General features: G+C 45.1%; 1 protein-coding gene across 4 annotated transcripts in view; it reads left to right on the forward strand.

The window, feature by feature from the left end:
- Positions 1-17,295, forward strand: part of LOC145347635 (palmdelphin-like) — a 123,792-nt gene that overhangs the window by 34,774 nt on the left and 71,723 nt on the right. Inside the window, exon 1 of one of the 4 annotated variants that reach the window (XM_080195285.1) lies at positions 16,051-16,101. The exons of the other annotated variants lie outside the window; for them this stretch is intronic. Within the exon in view, the coding sequence (XP_080051411.1) occupies positions 16,066-16,101 (36 nt within the window). The 5' untranslated portion in view covers positions 16,051-16,065. Of the gene's footprint in view, positions 1-16,050; positions 16,102-17,295 lie in introns of those variants that run through there. 4 annotated transcript variants of the gene reach the window in all.

Consider the following 17,295-nt stretch of genomic DNA (forward strand, 5'->3'; position numbering starts at 1 on the left):
CTATCTTTACCCACTGTCCCCTTCCCCGTTAAATGGCAGAACAGAAAGATTGGTTTGGGAAGCAAGGGTTAAAATATCAGAATCCCACAGTTTGTCTCAAATTCACCATATCCCTGGCCAGCATACTTACAGTAATGTTTCAGGCCCTGGGATAATGTGCCCACTGAATGTAGTCAGGGACAAAATTCAAGGTGGGGTGATATTCTTACCACCACCTCACCACAGGTGATAGTACTGTTGCTTTTGCCCAAGAGCAGAAACGCAATGGAGGCACCAACAGGCTAGAGGCCCAACTAAGTTGCACAACTTTCCTCCTCCAGAACCAGAAGGAGCCAAAATATTCCCAGGAAGGCCAAATAAAGGAAACCTTTAGGCTCCTCAGGCCCCACTTCCCATCAATCATGCATGCCCATACCACCCACTTGTTGACTATTGGAGACTGTTCACACATTGCTGAGTATCAGATGGGGATCTGCATATATGTATAAATACAGCCCTATCATTGACAGAACTTGCACATCCTTACCCTTTTGCTAGTTCTCCTTGCCTTCTTATCTCCTATCTCCCTGTTAAGAGCAGGGCAATTATTCACAATTTCTGACTGGAACAAACAATCACTTAATCTGTTTATTGTAAAGCTGGAGTACTTTTGTTATACTTGATCTCTTATCTTCAATTGCCTCAAATAAATTAGCTGCCAATAAGACTTGGGCACAGTTCTCTTTACTATCTACAAGAATCAGCTGCATTGAGACTGACTTACTTCCATGGATTTTGTTTAAGGAGTTTCAGCATCCTATTTCTGAAATGCCTTCAATCAATTTGGAGTTTAAAATGGAAGAATTAAAAATTAAAGATCCTAGGATAGGACTTTCCTGATTCTGCTTCTAAACTGTTGGGATAGGATTTGATTTTTCTTTACTCATTCGTAAGACATGGACATCACTGGCTGGCCAGCATTTATTGCCCATCCCTAGTTGCCCTTGAGAAGCTGTTGGTGAGCTGCCTGCTTGAAACACTGCAATCCATGTACTGTGGGTTGACCCACAAGGCCATTAGGGAGTGAATCCCATGATGTTAGCCCAGTAACTGTGTAGAAATGATGATATATTTCCAAGTCAGGATGGTGAGTGGCTTGGAGGGGAGCTTGCAGGTGGTGGGGTTCCCATCCATTGCAGCCCTTCAATTGAGTGGCTTGCAAGGCCATTTCAGAGGGCAGTTGACAGTCAACCACATTACTGTGCGTCTGGTGTCACATGTAGGTCAGACAAGGTAAGGATGGCAGATTTCCTTCCCTAAAGGACATTAGTGAACAAGGTGGGTTTTTCCGACAATCAACAATGCTTTCACGGTCAGCAGTAGGTTCTTAATTCCAGATATATCTTATTAAATTCAATTTCCACCATCTGCCATGGTGGGATTTGAACCAAGGTCCCAGAACACTAGCTGAATTTTTGGATTAATAGACTAGTGATAATACCACTTGGCCATCGCCTTCTATGCCTATTGCCTCAAATGACCTCAGCCTGGTGGGTCGGTGATTTGTAGCATAATGGGGCTTCTTCCGGGGCGGCACAGTGGCACAGAGGGTAGAACTGCTGCCTCACAGCACCAGAAACATCGGTTCGATTCCCAGATTGGGTCTCTGACTGTGTGGAGTTTGCATGTTCTCCCTGTATCTGTGTGGGTTTCCTCCAGGTGCTCCAGTTTCCTCCCACAGTCCAAAGATGTGTGGGTTAGGTGGATTGGCCATGTTAAATTGCCCTTAGTGTCAGGGGGGCTAGTAGGGTAAATGCATGGGGTTATGGGAATAGGGCCTGGGTGGGATTGTGGTCGGTATAGACTCGATGGGCCAAATGGCTTCTTTATGCAGTGTAGGGATTCTATGATTCTTCTAGACCCTCTCCCTCTAATTGCTGAGATCATTCCTGCCACTCTCTAAAGTTTGCTATAGTGGTTCACCTGGTAGCCCTGAAGAAACATGTGGGTGAGGGAGTGGGGGAAAGATAAAGAAGGGGAGATGAGTAGGAACCTAAGCCCTGCTCTCAGCGCCCCACCTGCATTTGCATGTGGACAGGACAGAAACAACCAGCGACAGTTTCGATGGCGCAGGGTGAGGAAAATTCAGTACAGCCCCAAAAAGCTGGTGGTGGACTTGGTGACCATTTTTCCAGCACCAAGGCATCTGATTGTGGAGGAAAATACATTCCAAGCTGTCCCTCTGATGCTGGGACACTGGCAGTGCTCGAATGGATACACGGATCATTATATAACAATTCTGCTCTAATTTTCCACATTGTAAAAAAGAATTCAATCAAAATAATTTTGCATATAGAAATCCTTTTAACAGCTCTCCTGAGTAAATTAATATCCTGGCAAGCATGATGATAAATTGATTGGTTGGAAAGAATGAGTAAATGTGGTGTGGTCTAAAGAATATGTATTGATTTCATTTCTTGTAGTTCAGACAAAAGATTAAATACTTGACATATGGAAAGTCAAAATGCCATCCATCAGAGTCAGTGTGGTTTTATGAAGGACAAGTCATGTTTGACTAACTTGCTAGAGTTCTTTGAGGATGTAACAAGCAAAGTGGAGAATGGGGGTCCTGTTGATATAGTATATCTGGAGTTCCAGAAGGCATTTCATAAAATCATAGAATCCTTACAGTGCAGAAGGAGGCCATTTGGCCCATTGAGTCTGCTCCGACTACAAACCCACCCAAGCCCTGTTCCCATAATCCCATGCTAATCACCCTGACACTAAGGGACAATTTAGCATGGCCAATCAACTTAATCCACACATCTTCAGACTGTGGAAGGAAACCAGAGCACCCGGAGGAAGCCCACACAGACGCAGGGAAAATGTACAAACTCCACACCGACAGTGACCCAAGCCGAAAATCAAACCCGGATCCCTGATGCTGTGAGGCAGCAGTGCTAACCACTGTGCCACCGTGCTGCCCCAAAAAAGTTTGATAAGTTGCCATACAAAAGATTGATTCACAAGGTTAAATCACATGGGATTTGGGGTATTAACTTTGATAGGTTACTGGCTGATAGATAGAAGACAGAAAGTTGGGATAGATGGGTTTTTTTCTGGATGGCAAGAAGTAACTAGTGGGGTGCCACAAGGTTCGATTCTTGGGCCCCAGCTATTTACAATCTAGATTAATGATTTGGATATAGGAATGGAAGACTCTATACCCAAATTTACAGATGCCACAAAGATAAGCGAGACAGTAGGTTGCAATGAGGAAATAAGAATCTTATAAATGGATATATGTGGATATAGAAGAGTGGGCCAGAATGTGGCAAGTGGAGTTTAACATGGATAAGTGTGAGGTCATGCATTTGGTTGGAAAAATGTGAAGGCGACTTATTATTCAAATGGGAGAGACTTTGGGGTGCTCCAATGCAGAGGGATCAGGGTGTTCTCATTCATGAATCACAGAAAACTAGCATGCAGTTCAGCAGATAATAAAGGAAGCAAATGGAATGTTGCCATTTATAGCTAAAGGAATAAAATATAAAGGTAAAGAAGTCCTGATGAAACCACTTGAGTCACTGGTGAGGCTGCACCTGGAGTATTGTGCATAGTGTTGGGCCCCTTATATGTGGAAAGATGTAGTGGCACTGGAGGCAGTCCAGAAGATGTTCACTAGATTGACTCCAGAGACGCAGGGTTTGTCGTATGAAGAGAGATTGAACAGGTTAGACATATACTCTCTGGAATTTAGAAGAATGAGGGGAGATCAAATTGAGGTATACAAGGTGATAAAACATATGGATAGAGTGGATGTGGAGCAGATGATTCCGTTGGTGGGGCATTCTAGAGTGAGAGGTTATAATCTTGGGATAAGGGGTAGCAAATTTAAAACAGAGTTGAGGAGAAACTACTTCTCCCAAAGGGTTGTGAATCTGTAGAATTCGCTACCCCAAAGTGTGATGGATGCTGGGACACAGAGTAAATTTAAGGAGGAGTTAGACAGATTTTTAATTGGTAATGGGTTGAAGGGTTATGGGGACCAGGCAGGAAAATGGGCATAAGGAGCATATCAACCATGATCAAATGGCAGAGCGGACTCAATGGGCCAAATGGCCTAATTCTGCTCCTATATCTTATGAACTTATGAACTTATATTGCAATGACTTGTCAACACGAGTATTTTGTCACTTGATAGTTCTGAATTGGGGTATTGCTGAAAAAAGAGAAAAGATGTTGAAACTTTTCATCTTGCAGGACAGAGGCAAGAATTCTTGTAATTGCCCTGTTGAGTTCAAGATGAAAAGCTTTGACAACAGGTCTTCTTTTTTCAGCATCATATAAGCATTTGGCCATATTGGAAATAAATTCCACAGCGACTTTAACATGGTGCTTCAGCACATCTTGACCTTAGTGCTACAATATTCCTTAGGAAGACCACAGCTTTCAAAGTCATTTCACAATGAGGTTATAGAAGGCTTTATATTGGTAGTTTTGTCATTTTTTGAGAACCCCAGTAATATTGTGATGAATTGTAATAGGTAGAAATCCATTACTGATTTTAGTCAAAAAAACTTTATTCTTGCTTGAAATGTAACATGTTGTTTTTGTTTAATATATATGACTAGATGTTTTAGAAATCAAGTTAAATAAAATCCTTTTGAATCCAATACTATGATTCAGGAATGGAACCAATTTCTTGATGTAACCTGAGGTGGAAGCAATTTCCAATTCTTGTATCTCTTCCTGCATGGCTGTTTGTTAAATTAACTGAATCTTATCTATTAACTGCGCTGAAATTGTACATTTCGTCTCATCCATTATTTGCCATTCAGGAGAGTTACTGTTATAACATTGTTATTATCACAAAGGACACGTCCTGGAACTCAGAGGATTTTTTGTAATAATCCAAACATGACGCTGTTATTTATGTTGTGTTCTATCAAAATGGAAATGATTGATATATTTAAATGATACTCCACTTTTTAATACAGGCTGATGGTGGATGGACATTGTTGTAAAACTATTTTCTTCAATACTGCAAATCTTGTTTTCAAAAGAAAACTTTTGAGGAAAAAAAATCACTTTTGGTAGCATATTGTGCAGACCTGGTTTTAGCTTGTCTGTCGATAGTTTTTTTTTGACAGTCTGTAAGTTATGTGAATCTGAGAACTGTTGTACAATTTTTTCCCTGAATATTGAACAGCTCTTTAGAGAAATTGTAGTTTTCTATTAAGTTTGGGGTCCTGTGGACATTTAAATAAAGCTAATTAGTCACAAATAGGCTTACATTCACACTGCAATGAAGTTACTGTGCTAATCCCTTAGTCACCACAGTCCGGCGCCTGTTCGGGTACACTTAACTTTAAGGTAGAGTCTGGCTTTTCCCTTAAGCCACTTGTTGGCCACCCATCATGAGAACATAAGCTAAATAAGCACTGCCTGAAGTCCATGTGAGGCAAAGCTTTGTAGATTGGTAAGTGCTTAGGAAGCTATTGGCTCCTGCTCTTTGGAAAGAGACCATGTTGGCTAAACAGGACATCATTGCTTTTTTTCTCCATTTATTTTTATACTGGTGATGCTTTGAACTTCGATCACTGGATTCTCTGGCTGCATTTGAATGCAAGCAGTGTATCTTTTCAAAATTTTCTATTTAAAACCCACTTCAATATAAATGTACTGCAAATTTTCAGTTGATTGAATCACATCATAAATGTCTGCGTTTGGGCAAATGGTTCTCATTCCTGTTCAGGGATGAAATGATCATTGATTCTTAAATAATCAATGACCTGAAGTGCAGAATAATTCCAATGTCCTGGAGACGCATGAACTCATTGTAAAACAATGCACTTCACTGCTGAAAAGCATATTAACAAAACTTTATATTTAGACTCGCTTAAGTTAGTACTGTCCTGACTTTGTTACAATGGACTTAATCCACGTAGGGATCAGATCTGAGTCCATTCATACAATAGGATAGAAATAAACAATTGGGAATAAGCATCATAGAAACAAAGAAACATAGAAAATAGAAGCAGGAGTTGGCCATTCAGCCCCTCAAGCCTGCTCCACCATTCAATGTGATCATAGCTGATCCTCCATCTCAGCGCCATACTCCTGGACTCTGCCCAAACCTATTGATGCCTCTGGTATCTAAAATCTATTTCTTCTTAAATATATTCAGTGACTTGGCCTCCACAACATTCTGTGGTAGAGAATTCCACAGGTTCACTACATTCTGAGTGAAAAAATATCTCCTCATCCCAGTCCTAAGTGGCCTATTCCGTATCCTGAGACTGTGACCCTTTGTTCTCAACCCACAGCCAGAAGAAACGTCATTCCTGCATCCAGTCTGTCCAGATCTGCCGGAATTTTATATGTTTCAATGAGATCTCCTGTCTTTCTTCTAAACTCCAGTGAAAACAGGCCTCACCATCCAAAGCTTACCTCATACAACAATCCTGCCATTCCACAAATCAGTCTGGTGAACCTTTGCTGTACTCGCTCGAATGCAAGTATATCCTTACTGAGATATGGAGACCACAACCACTCAGAATACTCCAGGTGTGGTCTCAGTGAGGCCCTGTACAGCTGCAGCAAGGTATCTACACCTTCTTGCATGTAGGCCAACGTACTATTTGCCTTCTTAACTGCTAACTTCTGAACACACCTCAATCTCCCCAACCTCCTCCCAACTGGGCAGTCCCAATCTCCCCAACTAACCCCCACCCCAGGCAGTTCCCATTCCCCCCCTCCACCCGAAGGCCAGCCCTGATCAGCCCCTTCCCTCCCTCTCCCATGGATCCCTATGCAGAGTGGCAGCAAGACCTCCCACCCCACAAATCACCCCCAATAGGCCCTCCGCTCTCTGGCCCTGTCACCTTCGCACTTTCTGATGCCTAGTGGGCAGTGTGAAGATGTGCCTCGGGCATTGCCACTTTGCCCCTTGGGCAGTGCCTGGGAATCAGTTGGCACTGCCAGATTGGCAATGCCCAGGTGGCAGTTTCCAACTCCCAAACTCCTGGGGGGCCTCCATGGCCTCCCTTCGCTCCAGCAGGGTCTGGCCACCAGCTCCCTACTAGTGGTAAACCCCGCTGTAGTGAACTACTTCTAGCAAGAGGGGAGAGGCTAGTGGGCCAGGAGACTTCAGTCCTGGACCCGCTAATAGGATTAAAAAGCCGATTTAAGCATTTTAATGAACTCTACGCCTATTTCTGGCGTGGAGCTAAACTTGCCGGAAATCCAGGTTTCCTCCAGGTGCTCCAGTTTCCTCCCCCCAGTCCAAATGACATGCTGGTTAGCCATGCTAAATTCTCCCTCAGTGTACCCGAACAGGCACCAGAGTGGGCGACTCAGAGAATTTCACAATAACTTCATTGCAGTGTTAATGTAAGCTTACTTGTGACACTAATAAAAAAACTAAGTGCCCAAACACAGCAAATATTCAGCTACCAAATTCATTACTAGTGACTTCGAGACTATGATTAGAATGAAATCTTCCGTTAAATGAATGAATATTTCTTCTCAAGGTGTAACATCTCTCAACACACTACCAGAATATTTAAATATTTTCGACTGAAAGATTTACACCAAATGCTATTTACTTTGTACAGTGATTGGCCATGTTAAATTGCTACTTAATTTCCCACGATATGTAGGTTAAGGAGATCAGTGCAGTAAATAAATGGGGTTCCATAAATAGGGTCCATTGGAGAGTCACTGCAGACTCTAGCCTGTTTCTGTACTAGAGGGATTCTGTGATTTATGCAATTATTAGTTAGTATAATGTTGATGAAAGACATTGCCTTTTTTTCAAACTTTCCCCCACTTCTGCTCTTGACACTCCGTCCTCAGCATCTTCCATCTCTCCATTGTAGTTCAATGCAATCTTAAAGGATCGCAAAGGGCCCAGAGGAGCAATTTTCTCACACAGAGGGCGGTGAATGTCTGGAATGAGCTGCCAGAGGTAGTAGTACAGGCGGGTACAATTTTGTTTTTTAAAAAGCATTTAGACAGGTACATGGGTAAGATGGGTATAGAGGGATATGGGCCAAATGCAGTCCATTGGGATTAGCTTAGTGGTTAAAAAAAAGGGTGGCATGGACAAGTCGGGCCGAAGGGCCTGCTTCCATGCTGTAAATCTCTATGACTCTATGACAGCACCTTAATTTTGGTTATATCATTCTAGCCTCCACATTACGTTCAACAGCTTCCAGACTATAACCACCATCGGTGATGGTTCTGCCTTTGCCATTTGCCCCTCCTCTAGATCCATCTTCTGTTTGTTACCTGCCCCATTACCGTTCTTCTTTGTCCCGCACCATCATCCCTTTTGTTATTTTATCTCTCCGGCCTTCCACAAACTTTTCCCTTTGGTTTCCCACATTCCCCCATGCCTCCTCTCCCTCAGCCCAACCCCATGAACCACTTCTCCTGCCTCTGCCTCTGTAATCTTTGCCTCCATTCAGTTCTGATGAAAGGATATTGGCCAGAAATGTTGCCCCTGATTTGACATCTTTGCTGTTTGTGGAGCAAAGGTATGTTTGGGTTTTCCAACGGGCGGAATTCTCCCATTTTGAGACTGAGTGTGGTGGTCTAGGTGACTCTGCCAGCCAGAATGGCAGGATCCCACACCAGATTCAGCGTGTGAAAGCTTACTAATTATATGCAAACGCATTCCCCTCTGAGTACCTGGTGGGTAGGCAGCTGACAGGTTTGAAGGTCCCAGGGCCATATTTAAATAGCAGACCAGCACCCTCATATATCACTCTCTCCAGCCCACCTTTTGTCACTGTGCTGTACAGCATGTCAGCAGCCTAAAGGGAAAAGGCTAGCATCCTCAACAAGAAGTCTGTTCCTCAATTCACCTCCCTTCTACTGAACCCATCACCTGCAAGACGTCCATGCCCCATTCTGACCTCTACCCACCACATCTGGAGTCCTCATCCATCGCCTTCCAGTAAGCTATATAATATCCCTTTGACCCACTTGCTCTTGTTAGACATAGAATCCTACAGTGCAGAAGGAGGCCATTCGGCCTATCAAGTCTGCACTGACCACAATCCCACCCAGGCCATATCCCCTTATTTGTATGCATTTACCGTAGCTAGTCCCCCGACACTAATGGGCAATTTAGCATGGCCAATCCACCTAACCCACACATCTTTGGACTGTCGGAGAAACTGGAGCACCCGTAGGAAACCCACACAGACATGGGGAAAACATGCAGACTCCACACTGACAGTGACCCAAGCTGGGAATCGAACCCAGGTTCCTGGCGCTGTGAGGCAGCAGTGCTAACCACTGTGCCATTGTGCTTCCAATGTTATAATTGATCCCCTTGTTTGTGAGCCCTTCAAGCAGATTTGTCAGGGTCCAGCTTCCCTCCCCTCAGTCTTCTCTTTGCCTTCCATTGTACATCTCCTTCATCCACCTCCTTGCCCCTCTGCCTGCCATCATGCATCCTCGCCCTCTCACATTATTCCTCCTTGTCCTCGTTCAGGCCACCAGAAACCTTTACCTCCACCCGGGACCCTCCTCCCTTCACACTCCACCTCAGTCAAACTTTAGATCTTTGTCGCAATGGCTGCATAAGGCCCACAGCACAGTGCTGTGCCAATAGACACTGCTGTGTGGCACCATAGAACATAGAACATAGAACATAGAACATTACAGCGCGGAACAGGCCCTTCGGCCCACAATGTTGCGCCGACCAGTCTTATTTTTAAAAAAAAACATTGACCCACTAATCTAAACCAATCCCTTTTCGTCCATAAACCTATCCACCAATCTCTTAAACGCCCCCAAACTAGGCGCATTTACAACTGCAGAAGGCAGGGCATTCCAGTCCCTCACCACCCTCTGGGTAAAGAACCTGCCCCTGACATCCGTCCTATAACTACCCCCCCTTAATTTAAAGCCATGCCCCCTCGTGCTACATTTCTCCATCCGAGGAAACAGGCTATCACCATCCACCCTATCTAAACCTCTAATCATCTTATATGTTTCTATAAGATCCCCTCTTAGCCGCCTTCTTTCCAGTGAAAACAACCCCAAATCCCTCAGTCTCTCCTCATAGGACCTCCCCTGCATACCAGGCAACATCCTGGTAAACCTCCTCTGCACCCTCTCCAAAGCCTCCACATCCTTCCTGTAATGTGGGGACCAGAACTGCACACAGTACTCCAAGTGCGGCCGCACCAGAGTTGTGTACAGTTGCAACATGACGCTGCGACTCCTAAATTCAATCCCCCTACCAATAAACGCCAAGACACCGTACGCCTTCTTAACAACCTTATCTACTTGATTCCCAACTTTCAGGGATCTATGTACACATACACCTAGATCCCTCTGCTCCTCCACTCTATTCAAAGTCCTCCCGTTAGCCCTATACTCAACACATCTGTTATTCCTTCCGAAATGGATTACCTCACACTTCTCCGCATTAAACTCCATCCGCCACCTCGCAGCCCAGCTCTGCAACCTGTCCAAGTCACCCTGCAAACTTCGACACCCTTCCTCACAATCTACCACACCTCCGACTTTGGTGTCATCAGCAAACTTACTAATCCACCCAACTATACCCTCATCCAGATCATTAATAAAGATTACAAACAGCAGTGGCCCCAAAACAGATCCCTGAGGCACACCACTCGTAACCGAACTCCATGATGAATATTTACCATCAACCACCACCCTCTGTCTCCTATCTGCTAACCAATTCCTGATCCAAGTACCTAAATTACCTCCAATCCCATACATCTGCATTTTCTGCAGAAGCATACCATGGCACCAGGAGGAAGGAGACCCTTTACTCCTCAACCCTTGGTGTAATTGATCTGAGACGGTGACACAGTAGGGTCCATGGGTCTAGCAACACGGTGCTGTCCACGAAGACTAGCTCAGCATGGAGATGGAGGACAGGAACTGGTCTGCTCCGGCTGAGTGCTGAAAAGGGGACCACGAGAAGCGCGGCGCTACGACAATGTTGCCATCACCACAAAGCCTCTGGAGAACTGGGGACCATCTTGTACACGCCAGCCTTTATCAATTGGATTTGATGCTGAAGTGATGTCCTGCTGATATGATGCAAGACTTGAATGTACCACCCCAGCGAGCAGCTGTTTTAATGAGCATCCATGACATGCAAATTAATGCAAATGACATTCATGCCACTAGCCAATGGAAAGATCAACGCGCCAATTACCCACCTTGGGAAAATTGCGAATGATTTTACACTGACTGGTTCTCACTTTTTGGCTCCTGTCAGATTCATCCTGCCCATCACCAAATCCACCATGAGCGAGTCACAAGAATTCGGTCCACTAAGTGAAATGCTTCTGTCAGTTTTTAATTCAACAATTTCAATGGAATGTTACCTGCAGGGTTCCTGTCCAAACAGCAGCAGTTGGTGTGATGTGCACCCACATGGCACGATCCCAAAAGGACACTCCAAACATACAATTTCAGGGAGTGTGGAGTTAGGAATTTAAGATAAGGAAGTACCAGGATGATGTCAGTATGGACAAAGGCTGCACCTAATTTCACTATCCACCATCTACAAGGCACAAGTCAGGATTGTGATGGAATACTCCCCACTTGCCTGGATGGGTGCAGCTCCAACAACACTCAAGAAGCTTGACACCATCCAGGACAAAGCAGCTCGCTTGATCAGCACCACATCTACAAACATCCATTCCCTCCACCATCAATGCTCAATAGCAGCAGTGTGTACTACCTACAAAATGCACTACAACTGACCAAAGATCCTTAGACAGCACCTTCCAAACCCACGACCACTTCCATTGAGAAGAACAAGGACAGCAGATACATGCAAGTTCCTCTCCAAACCTGACTTGGAAAAATATCGCCATTCCTTCGCAGCCGCTGGATCAAAGTCTTAGAATTCCCTCCCTAACGGCATTGTGGGTCAACCCACAGCACATGGGCTACAGCAATTCAAGAAGGCAGCTCACCATCACCTTCTCAAGGGCAACTAGGGATGGGCAATAAATGCTGGCCAGCCAGTGATGCCCATGTCCCACAAATGAATTTTAAAAATCCTAACGCATCCTGAATGTTTCTCTGAGGGCTCTGGGACTTTCTGCCAACAGGATGAAGAATCTTGCAGCAGACTCTGAAAAGTCATCGTTGGAGGGAGTGGAGGAGTAGTAGCTGGTGCGGTGCCATGCTCTTGGCTTTACTGCAGTTAGTATTTTAATGAGCTAAGCAAATCAAGAAAGGTGAGTACAGAGGAATATTAATCTCCATCCCCCTCTGTGCAACATCCCACTCATCACTCTGTCTTGTCAAGCACATCATTCTACACATCCACACAGCGTGTCATCAAGGAACCCAGCAAAACATATTGGCATCGAAAGAAGATTGGCTAGCTAACAGGAAACAAAGAGTTGGCATAAATCAGTCTTTTTCTGGTTGGCAGGATGTAACAAGTGATGTACCACAAAGATCAGCGATAGGGCCTCAACTTTTCACAATTTATATCAATTACTTGGATGAAGAGAGTGAAGATATAGTTGTGAAATTTGCTTATGACACAAAGATACATAGGAAAGTAAATTGTGAAGAGGGCATAAGGAGGCTACAAAGGGACATAACTAGGTTAAAAAAGTGGGAAAAGATCTGAGAAATGGAGTACAAAAGTGTGCAAATATTAAATTGGTCTGTTTTGGCAGAAAAAGAATTAATATCTAAATGGTGAGAGACTGCAGAACACTTAGATTCAGAGGGACCTGGGTACGCCAGTACATGATTCACAAAATACTAATATACAGATACAGAATGTAATTAGGAAAGCTAACAGAATGTTATTATTTATTGTGAGGGGAATTGATTACAAAACTTGGGAGCTTATACTTCAGTTGTACAGGGCATTGGTGAGCCCACATCTGTGGTGCACAGTGGCATGGAAGTGAGGTGGTCAGCACGAGTGACTCATAGCGCCAGGGACCCGGGTTCAATTCATCTGTTAACAATATAAGGGAGGGAGATGGTTGCAGGAAATCACAGATCATCTAGATAGAGTTAGAGATTGCAGCAAAGTTACTATTGCTTCAAAATGTCCCTCAATACTGCCCCTGCAATGATGAGAGAAATAGAAGAGAAAAATTCTACAGCACAGTTTAAAGTTTATTTATTAGTATCACGAGTAGGCTATCGTTAACACTGCAATGAAGTTACAGTGAAAATTCCCTAGCTGCCACACTCCGGCTCCTGTTTGGATGCACTGACGGAGAATTTAGCATGACCAATGCACCTAACCAGCATGTATTTCGGCCTGTGGGAAGAAACTGGAGCACCCAGAAGAAACCCACACAGACAAGGGGAGAAAGCACATTCTCCGCACAGACAGTGATTCAAGCCTGGAATTAAACCTGGTGCTGTGAGGCAACAGTGCACAGTTTCATAGTTTCACAGTGTTAAACTTCAGTGCCATTCCTTGTGCCTGCCAGCTAAGCCTGAGATGGAGCACAATGTGGACAACAATGTAATATGATCAGATATTTCTGACATTCCTGGCTTTGCTACAGGCACAAATACTATGAATCATTGTGCAGTGAACCTTGCGCATTCAGTTTTAAATAAAAGTGTTGCATCATCAGTAGCTCACCCTTCCTGCCAATAGTAACCAGGGCAGAAATGCGTAAAAGGTGCCTTCAGTTCAATTTCAGAGAAAGAAAATTAGCCTTGGCAAAAGTAGTTGGAAATAATAGTCACTCAGTATATTTAATACAGTTTTGGGGTACAATAGATGGGAGTGGCACGGTGAGACAGTAGTAAGCACTGCTGCTTCACAATTCTGATCTTGGGTGACTATGGATTTTGCACATTCTTCCTGAGTCTGCCTGGGTTACTCCCACAGTCCAAAATGGGCAGGTTAGATGGATTGGTCATGCTAAATTGCCCCTTACTGTCCCAAGCTAGATAGGTCAGATGGATTGGCCATGGTAAATGTATGGTGATATGGGAATAGAGGGCCTGGGTAAGTTACTCTGACAGAGTATTTGGGTTGAATGGCCTCTTCTGTATTGCTGGGATTCTATGATTCTATCAAAGTAATGGCCGGGATTCTCCCAAAAAAATTGTTAAGTTCTCAACGTGCAGGAAAACAGGAGTAATTCCTGTCTGTTTTTTAGTGTACTGATCAGAGCAAATCTTGACACTAAGCACTGCAGAGTGTGTCAGCGGGATTCAGTCTGGTAAGGGTTGGGCGGGATCTATTCCTGCCCAAGAGGCCAGCAGCATAGTGCTGAGTGGGCCACTGCGCAGGCGGTGATCTGTCAGAGCGGAGTTCATCGCATGTGTAGTGGCCCCCTATTGCTTGCCTTCCAATCGTTGGCCTTCCAGATTGCTGGCCAGCAGAGAACGCCCCCCCCCCCCCGCGCACCCCCCCCCCCCCCCAACAATCTCTGGCTTGCCAATCACTCCCCACCCCCTACCCTCATGATGATCAGCCCTGACTACCTCCCCATCCGATGGCCAGCCCTGATAACCCACATTCTGTCCCTCCCCATCAGTCCTTTTTCAGAGAGGCAGTGGGTACACACTCTCTCTGGCCCTTTCCCCTTGGCACTGCCTGGTATCCAGTGGGCAGTGCCAAGGTGCCTGGTGGGCATTGCCAGTTTGGCCCTTGGGCAGTGCCAGGATGCTAGGCTGGCACTGCCCAAAGGGCACACCCTCTGTTATCCCCAACCTCCGGGGGGGGGACCCTTAATGGCCTTTGTTCCCTCGAGCAGGGTCAGGCGCCTGTTCCCCATTGCTGGGGAGCAGTCATAAATGCAGCAGGCAAGAACCCTTCCTGGTGGTTTGGAGAGATGCCAGTGTGCCCAGAGAATACAATCCTGGGCCTGTTAATTATATGGAAATGTCAATTTCCATGACATTTCCAAATGATAATCAGCTCCACACAGATTTCCAGTGCAGACTTGATGATGCCAAAAAGCTTACCCAGGGAAACGCTCAGGATCTGTGGTACCTAGCGTGAATCCAGCAAAATGGCCGCCCCTGTTGTCTCCTGGCCCGCTACACAACTCGAGCAGCGCAGCGGGCTAGGAGCATCACCCCCAGTGTCCAAAACACTTCCAAGTGAAGCTGACAAGTCCCAGTAACAGATAATTATGGAGTCAAGCATAATAATGAAAGGGGTTATTCTTTTCCCAGGTGAAAAGCAGACGTTATTGAGCTTTAAGTTTAATACTGAATGGAATTGACCAAAACATGTCCTGAATTGAGCAGTTTAGTTAATTGTTAATGAAATATCATTGATCTCAAATATTAACTCTGTTTGCCTCCCCACAGATGCTGCAAGACTTATTGAGTATTTCCTGCATTTCTGTTTTTAATTTAAGATTTCTGGCACCTGCAATATATTACGTTAGTATTTGTATTGGTAATTAGTCTTGTTTTCCTGGCTTTATATTTTGGAAGTCTGTAAAACTGCTATTTTAATTTTGCTAATTATTCTTTTATGCGTTTTTTTTGAAAGAGCAGAAATTCTTTCCACACAAAGCTATAAAATAAAAGTTTGTTTCTGACTCCAATAGTTTATGCTCTGGAATGCACCACCTTTGGTCAGAATTTCCTTCTCCAGGCAGGGGTTACAATGAGAGTTCTCAAAGCCAGGAGCAACCCCACCTCAGCCATTTTCAGGACCCTTGGCCACATTTTATGAGGCAGGCCAGGGTAGGGGTGATCAGGCAATAACTTGGTTGCCTTCCAGCATCCTTTAAAGACCTGTCGCCAGTCGGCAGGAGCCGCCGTCCAATCGGAGGGCAGCTCAACAGTCTCAGCAGTGCCAATCAATGTGGTGGCCACTGCTGGAACTGCACCCGGGATAAAAAGGACAACATGGAAGGACGTTGCCTTCTCTAGAGTCCGAGAGTGCTGGGGCTTCTCAGGCAGCTACCTCTGTCTGGCAAAGGAGGAAAGGGTGGTGAGTGCAGATGGCACTTTTGCCATGGAGGCCAGCCATTGCTGCAAGGGCAACACTTCCATGGCCCAAAGAGTGTCCAAATAGGAGGCATCCCCTGAGCTCGCTGGATTGCCACTGGGGCTCCTTGGATGATCTCCCCACACTGGACAGCCCACCCAGCACAGGTAAGATGCCAACGGTGGCAGAAAAATAACCTTGATTGACCACCGCTTAAGTGGTTCAGTTGACCTTTGGGTTGGAGGGCTTTCGACCAACTTCCCCACTACTGGCAGAATGGCATGGTGGCAAGGGAAGGCTACCATTTTCACACCCTAACTTCAATTGTGATGGCCTCCCCCACCTGCTCCCAACCTCCCCAGTGGAGGGGGATGAAGTTCAACCTTTTGCTGTACCGAGTCCCGTGGGTAAGGAAAGTTTCAGGTTTATTTGAGGGTTGAATTGGTCAATGCCAAAGCCACAAAACAGGCTGAGAGTAGATGAGCAGTCCGAGAGCACTGTGTAAAACAAGCTGAGGATCCATTCTCTGGTTGTTTTGTGCCATGGAACAATTTGACAATATCAGTGCATGTGCTGGGACAGAACTGGGAGCAGGAAGATGCAATTAGCTAGATTTTCTCTTCCAATTACCCCTGCTAGGCGATTTTCCCTGGGTGAGGGAAAGATCTGATCCATTTGCACCGATCCTCATGCATAAGAGGTCACCAACACTTAGACTCTCACCTGATGCATCCCCATTTGAACATAAGTTTCCAACATCTGTTGAGGTGCCCTCTAGGGAGGGCAGGGAGAGAAAGCAGATTTTCAAAGAAAATCGCTGGTCGGAACCAATTGAAGAAAATGAGAAGATGGCCAAGCTATTGACATTTAACAGCGCAACCAGAGCCCCTTAAAGTCATCTGTGGTCACAGAACAAATTATTTCTTAATCTTTTATAATTCCAATTCACTGCTGGCTCCTGAAAAGCTGTTCTCACATCATAGGATCCTGACAGTGCAGAAGGAGGCCATTCAGCCCATCGAGTCAGCAATGACCACAATCCCACCCAGGCCCTATCCCTATAACCCCTTGTGTTTAACCTACTGATCCCCTGACACTAAGGGGGATTTCAACATGGCTGATAAACCTAACCTGCACATCTTTGAAGTGTGGGAGGCAACCAGAGTAACCGGGGGGAACCCACACAGAGAGAATATACAAATTCCGCACAGACAGTTACCAGAGCCGGAATTGAACCTGGGTCCCTGGTGCTGTGAGGCAGCAGTGCTAACTACTGTGTTACCATGCCGGTCCCTCTATATTTAGAGCTACATGATTTCCCGCTTACCCATCGACCAGCAAAGCTAGTCCAAAGTGCCAAT

This window comes from Carcharhinus amblyrhynchos, chromosome 9 (assembly GCF_965287045.1).
Source record: "Carcharhinus amblyrhynchos chromosome 9, sCarAmb.v2.hapA, whole genome shotgun sequence".
NCBI lineage: Eukaryota > Metazoa > Chordata > Chondrichthyes > Carcharhiniformes > Carcharhinidae > Carcharhinus > Carcharhinus amblyrhynchos.